This window comes from Terrapene carolina, unplaced genomic scaffold (genome assembly GCF_002925995.2).
Source record: "Terrapene carolina triunguis isolate 2854851 unplaced genomic scaffold, T_m_triunguis-2.0 Scaffold42, whole genome shotgun sequence".
NCBI classification, from domain to species: domain Eukaryota; kingdom Metazoa; phylum Chordata; order Testudines; family Emydidae; genus Terrapene; species Terrapene triunguis.
Window position 1 is genome coordinate 125,685 of NW_020664393.1, and position 14,512 is coordinate 140,196.

Sequence of the window (14,512 nt, forward strand, 5' to 3'; positions counted from 1 at the left end):
TACTGCAAGCAATAATGAAAATTGTATTAATCCAGGGAATCAGCAGTGACATGCCAAAGCCTTTCTAGTATCATGTTGCATCCAAACAGTGCATAGGAAAAAGTACATGGGAAGAATGAAAAGTATACCAGCAAAATATGTTATTTTAGCCAGCAGCCTTTTCCCTTCTCAGCAGTTTATTTATTTATTTATTTGTGGTCACTTATAGTCCTGCTTTCTGATCTGAATCCTAATGTCATTATTTGAGCTTATTTATCGCAACCATTCTTCACTTTGAGCCCATTATTCATATGTATGGTCCAGTAGGCAGTGTTAGTGAAAAGTCCCTAGTAACATATATTGGGATGCCAAAGCAAGCTATTTTTTATTTATAGGGATTTCTAAGGCTTAAGCTACACAACAGACTTCTGTCGGTATAACTATGTCGCTCAAGGGTGTGGAAAGCGACCTAGTTATATCGACCTAACCCCTGGTGTAGACAGCGCAGGGTTGACAGGAGAGGTTTTCCTGTCAACATAGCTACTGCCTCTCATGGAGGTGGAGTAACTATGCTGACGGGAGCGCTCCTCTGGTAGCGTCTTCACTAAAGCGCACTGCAGCGTTTTAAGTGTAGACCTGCCCTCAGCTACTCAGCACTGTACTTAGGCATCTTACAAATGTTAATGAAGTGAGTTCTCAACAGTTAGGAAGGGTCTTGTGATTAAAGAATGGCCTGCTAGATAGGTGCGTATGTGTGTGTTCAATTTCTTGGCAATCCTGAACAAATCACAATCTCCTGAAAAATGGCACACTAATACCTTCCTATCTTACAAGGGTGATATCATGGTAAATTCATAAATATATGGGAGGTGGTCAGAGAGGTCCTATTATTTCTCCAATTTTGCATATGTGGAAACAGGCACAGGAAAGTTGAAGTTCAGTTTTGTAAAATTGCCTCAATTTTGGGGAGTCAAAAACCTTTTCCTCATGAGGATGGCCTGGAAGTGAGCACTGCCCCAACCACTGGTTGCTTCATTTCACCCTCAAAGGAACTAGACAGGGTAGCTTTCAAGAACATTGTGGCCAGACACACTCTGGGGTGAAAATATAAGGCTCATTTCTTAGCTATTAATTAGATTTCTTCAAATATTCTTATTCTACCTCTCACATTCCATCCACTTATTGTGAAGTCCTAAGCTTTTCTCAGTTACTTGTTTATAGTTTTTAATGTTTTACCTTCTTATTTTAATCCCTTTTACTAGTTAATAGCTACTGTCCTACATAGTTTCCATGTGAGTTCTGCTTTGCGAGTTCTGCTTTGCACAGGAAATTTTAACAAAAGAATTTGGAAAGCCACAAAATATTCTAATGTGAAATACAGCACAGACTAAATACAAAGCATATGAGGCACTTAGCACATTTAACTGGTTACTTTCCTCAATAACAGAAGCTTGGAGATTGACAGAGCAGAGTGAAATATAAAGCAGGGGAAGAGTTTAGGAGAACTCTGATAATTAAATGAGAAAAATGTGTTGTTGGGGGAAGAGTCTAGTAAACTGAGCAACAGGGCAAACAATAGCATTGCTTGGGAACTTTCTTTTTTTTTTTTATGGAAAATATGGTTAATACAACACTGACATTTTCCATGGGAAAATATTGTTTTTTTCCTGAAATTATTTTTTTCGTTTGTTTTGGGTAGGTTAACATTCATCTCTGCATCCATTTGAGCCACCACAGTACCTATTAGGAATAGTAGTTCAGGTGCCTCAGCCCCCTGTCTTCTATATGGGCCAGACTCCCCACCCATATTTCATCTCCCAGGATAAACCGCTGTCTGTCTCCCCCTCGCTGAGCTGCTGCAGTGCATCATGGGAGGCCCATGGCCACAATGCATCATGGGAAATGTAGTTTGACTGCGGAGCCCAGCTGATAGGAGAGAATGAGGGCATGAGGCTGAGACATCTGAATTATAACTCCCATGAGGCAGCACAGGCAGATGTAGATTTACCTTTGCCCAAGGACCAGAAACAAAAGATTTTGTTTCCAGTCAACAAACTGAACCAAAATATTTTGACATTTGCACAAATCAAAATTTTTCAGAACTTTTGGTTCCATGAAAGTTTTGATATTGACTTCTTGTCCAGATTTGGGATGAAAACAAATATTGATATATTATAATTTCCTGTGGGGCAGAAATTCTGGTTTTGATCAGTTTTAGCAAATAGGAGCTGTAAGTGTTATCACATCATTCCTATGTTCTTAGGGCTTGTTTATTTTTTACCATCTTGATTTCAGAAAATGGAATCTTCATTCTAATTCACTTTAGAGAGAGTGGTTTAATAATCTAAGACCCAGGACCTCCATAGTTCTAATTGACTTTGCCATTGACTCTCTTTGGGTATGTCTACACTGCAAGTGCAGGTGTGATTGTAGCATAGGTAGGCAGACATGGTGGCATGGGCTTCAGCCAGGCTAACCTCCCAAGTGCAAGTCTTCTGGGGACCCTGGTATGTACTTGTGTTGCTAGGCCCCAGCACCATTTGTTCACTACTGTTACCATGCCTACACATGCTATAAACACACCTGCACTTGCAATGTAGACATACCCTTTACAAATCACTCACGGCTAGATTTTCACAGGCTTTACTCCCATGCTCAGCTTGGCTCAGATTGCCACTCTAGATGCTGAGGAGAGAGCAGGAACTACTTACCCAGTGCTCTCCATTGCACACTCGAAGGAAAGAGGACTGAGAGAGACTAGAAGTGACCTGGCGGCCTGGCCCTGTTCTTCTTCTTCGCCAGCCAAGTAGCCAGCCAGGCACACAGTGTGGGATACGTAAGGTACTTCATGAAAAAGTAACTTACTCCTTACCCAGAGCAAAGCGGGGAGGAATTCTGATTCTGAGTCTGTTTCGTCTCTGGACTGCTGCTGGGGTGGCTCAGCTAGGCTTGCTAGGGGTCCGGTTTTTGACGGAAATGTCCGGTCAAAAAGGGACCCTGGCAGCTCCAGTCAGCACCACTGACCAGGCCATTAAAAGTCTAGATGATGCGGGACTAGCAGGCTCCATACCTGGCTCTGCGTGGCTCCCAGAAGCGGCGACACATCTCTCTGGCTCCAAGGTGCAGGGGCAGGCAGGGGGACTCCATGTGCTGCTCCCACCCCATGCGCCTGCTCCGCAGTTCCCATTGGCTGGGAAACACAGCCAATGGGAGCTGCAGGGGCAGCATCCACCACGCAAAGCCGCCTGGCCACCCCTACGCCTAGGAGTCAAGGGACATGTCGCCACTTCCAGAGAGCCCCCCGAGGTAAGTGCCGCCCGGAGTCCAAACCCCAACTCCCTGCCCCAGCCTGGAGGCCCCTCCCACACCCAAACTCCCTCCCAGAACCCACACCCTGCACCCCGTCCCACATCCCAACCCTCTGCCTCAGCCCTGAGCCCCCTCCCACATCCTGACCCCCTCATTTCTGGGCTCACCCCACAACCTGCACCCCCAGCCCAGAGCCCATACCCCCTCCCATACCCCCGCCTCAGCCTGGAGCCCCCTCCTGCACCCCAAACCCTTCATCCTTAGCCCCACCTCAGAGCTCACACTCCAACCCCCTGATCTGCCCTGATCCTGCCCCCTCCCACACCTTGAACCCCTCATTTCTGGCCCCACCCCAGAGCCCGAACCCCCAGCCAGAGCCCAAACCCTCAACTGGAGCCCTCACCCCCTCCTGTACCCAACCCCCTTCCCCACCCCGGTAAAAATGAGCAAGTGAGGGTGGGGAAGAGCAAGTGAGAGAGGGAAGGGGGGATGGAGTTAGTGAGGGGCGGGGCCTCAGAGAAGGCGGGCAGAGGCAGGGCCTCAGATAAGGAGTAGGGCAGGGGTGGGGAAAGGGTGTTTGATTTTGTGCGATTAGAAAGTTGACAACCTAGACTAAGTTAAGAGCTGCCCCTTAGCCTGGGTATATTGTAAAGTTACATTGTAGCCCTTAACATCTCTGGTTCAGTTTTCCAATCTTTAAAATGGAGATAATGGCATATACCTGTCTCTCCGGGGTATTAATGAGGTTTTGATAATTTTTCTAATATACTTTGATCTCAAAATTATCTGTAAATGTGATAAGTCCTACTAACTTTCTGTGGATGAATTTTCAGTCTTCAGTCATCCTTTTTGCCCCTAAGGTCCAGCAAAGCGCATGCAGGGAGATGTTGCAACTGAAAGTTTTCTTTAGAGACAATTTTCATAAAAATAGAGTTTGAGGCATCTGCTTGCAGGACTCTGTGGGCTGTGTGCCATAGTCAATTTTAATTGAAAACAACTCTGAAACCACTCTGAAACCTTTAATTGAAAGTGTATGCTTCAAACTGAGGGACACTCAACTGATTTTCTGCAGAAGGTTCCCGGTAGCCAAATGGCAATTTGTAATGAAACTAAAGATGTTTTTTGGGGGGGGGGGGGGAGTGCAGAGAGAGAACCAAAGGCTTGAGTAAAATTTTCAAAAGTGCCTAAGTGACTTAGGAGACTAAGTCCCAGTTTCAAAAGTGACTCAGAGACTAAGGCATTAAGGAGATTTTGACTCCTGAATGTCTACATCACTTAGAAAAATGGGATCATAGAATCATAGAAGTGTAGGACTGGAAGGGACTTCAAGACTCAAGCCAGGACTACATAATAACTAGACCTTTCCTGACAGGTATTTGTCTAACCTGTTCTTAAAAACCTCCAATGATGGAGATTTCACAACCTCCCCCGGCAATTTATTCCAGTGCTTAATTACCCTGACAGTTAGCAAGTTTTTCTTAATGTCCAACCTAAACCTCCCTGGCTGCAATTTAAGCCCATTGCTTCTTGCCCAGGATGAGGCACTTTTGAAAATTTTACTCCTAGTGAATTATACTTTGCTGAGTATCCATTTCTGTACATGTTAAATGCTAAAAGATAATCTGTTTGATGTAAAAAAAAAAAACCTTGAAGACAAAATTATCACATTTTTCTAATTAAGTGTTTATTCTATCCTTAATCAGTCTTTAGGCAACCTCTCTCCCATCCATTGGAGCTCAGAGTAAACATTGAAGGACTGGATCTATAGTTGTAAAGGTTTATGTTTACTGTGTGCTTTCTACAAGTCATTACGCTCAGTACAGGGATAGCTGGATGAAATTTAATGTCTTGTGATATATGGGAGGTCAGACTAGATGATTTAATGGTCCATTCTGGTCTTAAACCCTGTGGATTTTATGACTTTCAAGGAATGGCCACTTTTTCAAAGATTAACACATTCTATATCAACCATTCCGGGTTAAATAATTAGTGTAGTAAGACAAAATTCATGAATATGTACCTGATTTTCTGGAAGTCTCTGTACTTCACTACTTGTTAGAAAGTGAAGGAGCTCATCAACATTTCCTGTCAAAACATAGATATGGTGTTTGGATGACAAATCAGTGCTTAGGCTTATTTGAAAAAGCACCTAAGTACATGCATGTGCTTAAATCCCATTTACTTCAATGAGACTTAAGCACATGTTTAAAGTTAAGTGCTTTCTTGAACAGGGATGCTTTCCTGAATCAGGGCAATAGCCCCAAAATTGATTTCTTTAAGGTACACATGCATTCCTTGCTTCCTCCACAAGTCTTCTAGGTGGTCTGAAGACCATGTGAGCCATCCATTATTTTCCTCACAGAACATCCAAAGCACAAAAGCCCACACTTGCTGGGGGTTCGACTGAGGATCTGTTTCAATATAGATTTATCACATAAGCACAAGCTTTAGGGCTCTACCCTGTAGTGCTTACTTATGCAGAACTCATGTTGGTAACAGTTGAATTTTGCTTGAGTGAAGACTGACTAGAACTGGGTGAACTATTTTCAGTAAATAATTTATTCAATGAATTTAAGCCCCTTTTCAACTCATGAATTATCCACTAAGAGACTTCAGTTTGCATGAATTTGTTAACTGAAATTATTCAATGAATAGTTTATACAAATATATTTCAACATGTGAATTTCTCACAAACTGTTAACCATGGCTATTCCTTCACTTATTCATGGTTTGCTGTTCACAAGGTGAGATTCTGCTTCCTGATTGGAAGATTTTCAAATCCCAAAAGAGCCTTGTAAAGAGATGCTCAGATACTATAATGATGGAAGCCATATCTGTACTTAGAAAGCTACAGGCAGACACTTTCAGTACTAATATAAAGTATCCCGATATTTTCTCTTACCAAGAACAGACTGGTAAATAAAAAATTAACTGTATGAATGTTTGTGGAAAGCAAATAAAAGGCAAGTGTCAAAATGAACTTGCAGTTGTTGCCTGAATATTTGTTCCTGAATAATTTTGTGCAGTATTGAGCTGACTCTATGACCGAATAAGGACTGAAGGATTTGGCTTATGATGTGCAGCAATTATTTTGTACACTATTGTACTTTATAGGACCAAATTCTTTGGTGGTGTACATAATTTGTTAAAATTTTTCTTAAGCCGCGCCCATTTACTACCACAGAGAAGTTGGCTCATGGGCTCTCTAGCAAGGAGTAGATAAGGAGAATGGCCTGATGTGTGATAACATGCATGACAGAATTGCTTTAGCTTTTCTTCCTGAAAGCTGCTGCCTCCATAGTCTCTGCTGCTAATTGTTACTAATGGCCCATATCAGGATCTTCACACAAGTTGAGGATAATCAATCTCACTAACACCAACAACTAACACTAATCCTACAGGTTTCAGTGGTAGCCGAGTTAGTCTATATCAACCCATTTTTTTACTAATCCTACAATTGCTTGAAGTCACTAACTTCTCCACAAAAAAACCCAAATAGATATTAGTACTAGATCTTACATGTGTATTATACTCTTGGATATTGTAGGGGAAAAGGAACTAAAATGTGAATGCAGACTAGAAATTTCCTTGCCTTGATCACAATGAATATATTTACTGAAAACAGAACAGATGAGTGGAGGAAATTTACCTGTTGTTAAGAGTCTGATTTAAAAACAGTTCAGCTGTGCAGAAATATGATCTCTTTCATGATTGGGGAGCTTGATAGTAAAAGGGGGAGGGATAGCTCAGTGGTTTGAGCATTGGTCTGCTAAACCCAGGGTTGTGAGTTCAATCCTTGAGGGGGCCACTTAGGGATCTGGGGCAAAATCAGTACTTAGTCCTGCTAGTGAAGGCAGTGGGCTGGACTCAATGACCTTTCAAAGTCCTTTCCAGTTCTAGGAGATAGGATATCTCCATTAATTTAATTTATAAGATGCTACATAAAAGCCTGCCAGTCACCCAAGGGAAAAGAGCTTGATGGCTGCTTTGGGTTCAGTTTTTACAATATTTCTAAAAATTCTGGAGAAGGGAAAATGTGGTTGTGACCCATGTTCTGAATTCAAAATCCTTATGAGAAATCACAGGGCTATGTGATTAATGCACTTATTATGAACCTCGGTACCACAGTCACCTCACCTGTACTCTGACTGCTAATTCATCTCACCCCAGACTTATTCTAACTTTCCAACATTTTAGCAGCTGCAGACACTCAATAAAATCAGCCTGCCACAAAAATATTTCTTTTCTCTCTATATGTGGAATTTCCTCTCACCCCTTCAGTTTTCCACTGGACCAAGGCCAACGACAGACAAGATTCTACATTCATGCACCAGTGACATGTTTAAGTCCCAATATCGCAGAACCCTCCAGAAGCAGAAATGGGAGCTTTCTAGCATTACAAAGGAAGGATTCCCAGACTTCCAATGGGAGAAAAAATAACAACAATGCATTATTTAAATTAAATAGCCACCTTATGATATTTTCTTTATTTAAATGATATGGCATGCTATATGTTGTATACAAAGAACTATTGCATTTGTTGACATTGAACAAATCATCTAATCAAAATCTATGCTGAATTCTTTATAGTGTTGGGGCTTGATCCAAAGCCCACTGAAGTCAACTGAAAGATTCCCATTGACTTCAGTGAGGTTTGGATTAGGAGTCTGAAGCACAGAAGAACTTTCTTTCCACCTTTCTTGAGCAAGCATATAGTTGGGAATGATGGTGTGCCGTGACAGTTTTAGTATGGCATGATGCAACAACTCATTTGCATGCCGTAAGCAGTCCAAAATGGCATCCTCCATGCAGTATGACCTCTTATATATGGTATGTGCAAGGTCACGCTGTGCAGAGGATGCCATTTTGGGGCTGGACCGGAATCATCCCACAGGTTGGATTTGGGTTGCCAGTTGAATGGCGCACAGCCGGATGGGCATGCAATGTGTGCATTGCACTGATAGACGGCATGCCACTGGTTGGGAGAGAAAGAAAGAATGGAGAAAGAGAGGCCACTATCAGCAAAATATAAAGATTAAAACTGTTAAAATTAAATCACATTAGCAAAATATTTAAAAAGGCTGAACCTGGCTATTAGCTATACTATTTCCCGCCCATCTACAAAGTCCAGCATTGTCTCTCTTTCCTCACCAATGTCTTTCTTGCCATCTTCGACCAGTCTATGAAGGGTGCTGTAGTGCTGCTCACTGCTGTTGAAAGAGTAGAGTTGAGAAGCGTCTTCCCAGGCCCGGAAGGTTGGCATGGGAAAGGCGTCCGGTTCTTTGTTCTCAAAAAAGCTCGTCAGGTTTCGTTCACTGAGTTTGGTAGCATATAGCTGGAAAAGTTGTTCCAGTTGTTCTCTCTCCTTCTCTATGTAGATCCTCCAGAACTTCATTTGAAGGTGGCTAATTTTAGATTGACACCTGGCACAACAGGTGGTTAACAGAGACAAAAGAGCTGTAGTGACTATGATGCACCATCCTAGAACCTGGAAAAAAAAATAAACAGGCCATGCACTTCAAAAAAACCTGAATCTAAATTTCACTTAGATCAGGAATAACTGAGTCACAGTTCTTTGTGTTGAGGATACAGTTTTCTTTTCCCAGCCACAGTGTGGATCTCTTAGCCACAGTGTAGATCAATATTGCATATTTCTTTTTATTCATTTTGTACCCAAAACTCCCACTGATGTCAACGGGAGTTCTGTATTTGTAGCAAAAACAATAAAATATGCCATAAGTGAGGATCAAGAATACTGAATACCCTACATTTTGTATTTTGCCACAGATTTGTGTGGTTTTTAAATTATTATTATTTATTTGTATTACTGTTGTGCCTAGAGGTCCCTACTGAGATAAGGGTTTCATTGAGAAAAGTGCTGTACATGGACATAGTAAGAGACAGTCCTTGCCTCAAACAACTTACAGTCTAAATAGAGAAGACAGATAAAGGATGAGAGAAAGGAACTGTTTTACCAGTGGGGAACTGACGCACAGAACGATGAAATGACTTGTCAACAATTACAGGAAGTGAATCCAGATCATCCAAGTCCACTGCCTTAACCACAAGAACATCCTGTGTCTTTTATAGTTTTCTTAATTGACTGGTAGAAAAGTCAAAATGATCAGCCAAAGTGTTTTAAAAATGCACAGCATGAGTTTAAAAATGAACCTTCCCTCCAGCAGGAATGGTGTCTTATTTATATAAATCCATCTCGCCAAATAGGCTAGAGAAGATGATATCAAGGTCTCAGCTGTGCCGATTTCATCACAGAAATATATGGGTGTATAATATGTTTGAAATTGCTCAGTATGTTTCATCACACCAAGGAAAATGTATGTAGGTAGAAGAGGGTAAATTGGCACTAGAGCTGGGTGGGTAATCGCTTTCCTGTCCCACGAGAATTTTTGAGATTTCAAAAAGTGTTCCCATCCTGAATTGGGATGGAAAGTCAAAAGCGTAAAAATTTTCACACACCAATAATACGGAGGGGGGGAAAGTGTGTATCAGGTTAATCAAAATGTTTTATTTCAATTTTAATGAGCTTTTTTAGTATAAGTTAACTAACATTTCAAAACAAAAGCCATTTCAAACAAAAAACCTGAAACTTCCTTCTAAAAATGTGAAAACAGGATGTTTTGACAATTTTAAAACTTTTGTTCTCAAGATATTTTGTATTGGGAGATTTGTAGAAACCAATCCTTTCCTGCAGGATTTCAACCAGCCGCTCACAGGCCAGTGCTCTAACCCAGTGGTTCTCAAACTAGGGCCGCCGCTTGTTCAGGGAAAGCCCCTGGTGGGCCGGGCCGATTTGTTTACCTGCCACGTCTGCAGGTTTGGCCGATCGCAGCTCCCAGTGGCTGCAGTTCACCGCTCCAGGCCAATGGGGGCTGTGGGAAGCGGTGGCCAGCACATCCCTTGTCCTGTGCTGCTTCCCGCAGCCCCCATTGGCCTGGAGCGGTGAACTGCGGCCACTGGGAGCCGCGATCGGCCGAACCTGCAGACGCAGCAGGTAAACAAACCGGCCCGGCCCACCAGGGGCTTTCCCTGAACAAGCGGCAGCCCTAGTTTGAGAACCATTGAGTTAGAGCACTGGTCTGTGAGCGGCTGGTTGAAATCCTTAACAAGCGGCGGCCCTAGTTTGAGAACCACTGCTCTAACCACCAGCCCCACACAAACATACCCCAGCTTTTCCAAATTGAAATGCTCAGCTGACAGAATTCCATTGTGCAAAAATGTGTGTTTTCATAAATTTGAAGACTTCAAATGTTGCTGTAAAATGGAATTATCATTCTCCAGAGAGCTCTAATAGTGATGATATGGAGATTTGCAACCTATCATGTATAAATAATTACCAGGTAATATCTGTATTTACCTGAGAGAAATATATAAACAATTTCCTCACAGAAATGTGTGAAACAGAGAATGCTGATGAACCATTTGTTTTTTTTATTGACTAAAAAATTTGAGGGGAGGTGTTTAAAGAACAGCCTCATTTTCCGTATTTTCAAATCATGCTTGTACTAGCTGGCAGAATTTGTGACATGAACTTTTCCCCATATAATCCATCCTTTTAGCACTTCAGTGCTCCCCTCTGACATGGGGAACTCTGCGCTTCTATGATCTAGCTGCTCATGCACAATTAGCTAGCCAGATGACTTTCACTGTTTCCCATATACGCAACTTAAGACCAATAGACACACATCCAAGCTTTTAATTCTAATTTTCTGGACACTGATTTTTGTGAACAATAAAATATCCCCCTGCACTGTTTGTAACCCATACATTGCAGGATTCTTCCAGTGCATGAGGACCTGAAAATTAAACTGTCTCCAGCATTGGCAACTGTTATAGATTGATGTGACTGTTGTCTGATGATAATTTTCTGACTCTGCAGGATATTTCTTCTGCTTGGGATGCAGTAACCTGGGATGCATCTTTCCTTCTTTTCCTTTCTCTTTTTAATTTCTTTAGTTCTTTTTCGCTGAGTTTCCTTATATCAGAAAGCAATGAACAAATATAAAATAGAATTGTGGGATATGAGTGAGTAATATGGCTTTACCTTTGTATGATTTTTGTTCTTTCATTGTAACTGTTATAGTTCTATTTTCCTTCAGATAATAAAAACACTTCATATAAAAGTGAAACTAACTAGTCCATTTTCATTATCCGAGATGAGAGAAATGCAAAATGAAATAAGCCTTATAAACTGTTCACAGGAAATCAGCTGTTTAAAAATAGCTTTGGTTTTAATAATCTAAGATGCTATTTGTAACAGAGTTAAAAATCTGTAATTGATTTTTTTAAAATCTGACAGTATCCCCTCCTTTTTTTACTTTTTAATTACTTCAGCCTTCTCTAGCAATGCAATACATTCTTCTCCCAAGAGTCACTCTCTTCCACTAAAGAAACAAACTTTCTGATTCCAATTTTCTTACTCGTGTTGATTTCAGCGATCTACTTGAGGAGTAAGACATTACTCAACTTGAGCAAGTGTAGAGAATCTGCCCCTCACCAATTCTATATTGTTTTGTTGCACTGTACAAGCATTCTGATTTTAAATTACTATGTTAGCACCTGATGTTAGGATCTCGTGCTGATAAATCAAAGGAATAATACAAAACTTTATTCTAAATAACAAAGCAGTTATTCTGTATTTCTTACCTGAGACTGTGCTTGAAGTGTCAGTTTTAATTCCTCACTCTCTGAAGAGGACATGGTGGTTTTGCCACAAGCTACTTTGTTCAGCTCTTCCCAGCACCTGACAGATTTGTTATTGCAGAGTGTGTTTAAGTACCCTGGATATTTCAAGCCACTCATGGCACATTCATAAAAAGTTCCATTGAGCAAAGCCACAGAAAGCCACATCACAGGAGCTATCAGAACATTTAAAGTGATTTGTCCAAAGACATAAAAGAAACTGCAGCTGTTCCCTTTGGGGAATATTTTCCTGGGATTCAGACAGCAGCCTGTGAAAAGTTTCCACATCCTGCTATTCATGAAATACCCAATAACTAGCAACACCCAGGCTGGGGCAAAGAGAAATACCAAACCATAGATGAAGTTTTCATTGCTGCAGGGACACTTGAAAGCAATGAGAGAAAATAAACGTTCGCTTCCCACTGTCAGTAGAGCCATAAAACTGTAACCAATGGCAGTTTTCCGATTAATAAGGAATTTCAGAATGGTCTGGATACCGTCCATGTTTGATGTCCACAAAAGAGATGAAAAATGAGGCTTTGTTTATTGTGCAGCAATTTATAGCAATGTATGAGGGAGGAGCTCTTGAGAAGAAAAATACCCAGCTAGAGTCTGGTTTAGTGCAGCCTAGATAAAGTGATGATGTCATTGTAGATCCTTCCTCACAAATATATGGGACTAGCTACTAGCAAAGCAGATTTTGCATATCTACAGTATTAATCTGTATTGTAACCTGCAAAATAGACAATGCTCTGTTGTCAAATAAAATCACAATTTCAGTTATCATTCCTGTTATTTGACTGTAGCTTCACATGAGAATGAAACAGAAATACATACTCGATGATCATGGGAATTCTTGAGCGATGATCATCAATGTTTACAGAAATATACTTAAAAGTCCTGGACCCGATTTGGATCTCACATATATTAGCGTAAATGAAGTGTGACTCTGCTGAAGCCAGTGGAGTGACCCCAGAGTAAAACCACTGTATGTGGAGGGAATCAGTGCTCCCCCCCCCCATTATACTATTTGGAAACCAATATAGGTCCAGATTCTCTGCTGTGTCTAGCTTATGTGGGGTACAGCAAAGTGGGAAGCTGTCAGGGAGCCATTCATAGCTCCCTGATTCTCTGTCTGGCCTCAGCCCTTACTTCTATTCTCATTGGTAAACTGAACAATAGAATGTAGCATCTAAAAGCTTCTAGCCTGTTTTACACACAAATAGTTTCAAGTGGCACATTTTTTGTCCCGTTACAGGTTGCTTTCAAGATGTACCTTGGGGTTACCCCTAGTGTGAGCTGCAGTAACACAACAGAAAATGAATTCTTCTTAATGCTGGACAAGAACCCTTTAGTGGACTTTGTGGAGGAGCTCCCAGCAGGACGATGTTCACTTTGCTACTGTAACCTCCTGTGTGGTGTTATTAGAGGAGCCCTGGAAATGGTAAAGAACTGGACACTGAATTTTCTTATCTCTGTTGTTACCTATAGATATAGGAAAGTGGAACCACTGGATAAGTAAATGTAATATCACTTATAAATATTTAATCTCAGTATCAGACTTAGCAATAGCAACTCCTGCACCCCACCAAATATACCAAGTGAAATTCTGCTCTCAGTTTACACCACAGTAAATTTAGAATTACTCTCTCCAAATAAATGGAGTTACTCCATTGTTACACTGGTGTAACAGAAGAATTTGGCTCAGTATAATAATAGAATTAAGTTATGGTACATCAAAGAACATTATATATTTTATTTTCAAATCTCAGCTTTTACAAAAGCTGAAACAGAACAAGTCATAACTCACATCATTTTGAACTTGCAGGGCCAAATTCAACTCTGGTATCACTTTATTGAAGACAGTAGAACTGCACCAAGGATGAATTTTGTCCACAATCTTCTTTCCTACAAACAATATCTAATTTGCCACACAATATATATTTCCTAGGTACTATACGAATACAGTTTTGTGTACAGGGCTGTAAATCAATCTCAACATTCTGATATCATTTTATAAGGGTATTAACGGAAGTGTTATCATCTCACTGTGGGGGGAAATTTGAGATCACAATATGAAGCTCATTTGTTTTATGTTTCATGTCCTCAGATAAAAGCAAAACACCATTCTGACATTAAGCACTACTAACCAAAATACTGGCTTATTGTTAGCAGAATGAAATTTGTATACATGCCTCAATTCATAAGAAGGATATATTTTTAACTCAAATGTGATGTGCAATTCTTAAGGCTCTTTATAGAATTCCTTTATAGTGAAACTTTAGAAAGAGGCCCCTCTTGTGGTGGGAAAAATTACTTTAAATGAAGTGACGAAAGCTTATGCTCTAATAAATTTGTTAGTCTCTAAGGTGCCACAAGTACTCCTGTTCTTGTTTCTCTCCAGGTTCACTTAGCAGCAGAAGTTACCTTCGTTCAAGACAGACTGAAGGGTGACGATGTGACGGAAATAGGAATTACATTTTTAAAGAAGCTCGAAGACAAAAAGCACAAAAGAAAGAAGTGA

General features: G+C 40.9%; 1 protein-coding gene across 2 annotated transcripts in view; it reads left to right on the forward strand.

Moving 5' to 3' along the window:
• Positions 1-14,512, forward strand: part of TRAPPC3L (trafficking protein particle complex 3 like) — a 32,801-nt gene extending 18,289 nt beyond the window's left edge. For both annotated transcript variants that reach the window (XM_024200498.1, XM_024200500.1), the window contains 2 exons: positions 13,247-13,432; positions 14,393-14,512. In XM_024200498.1, coding sequence (XP_024056266.1) covers positions 13,247-13,432; positions 14,393-14,512 — 306 coding nt within the window. The remainder of the gene's footprint in view (positions 1-13,246; positions 13,433-14,392) is intronic.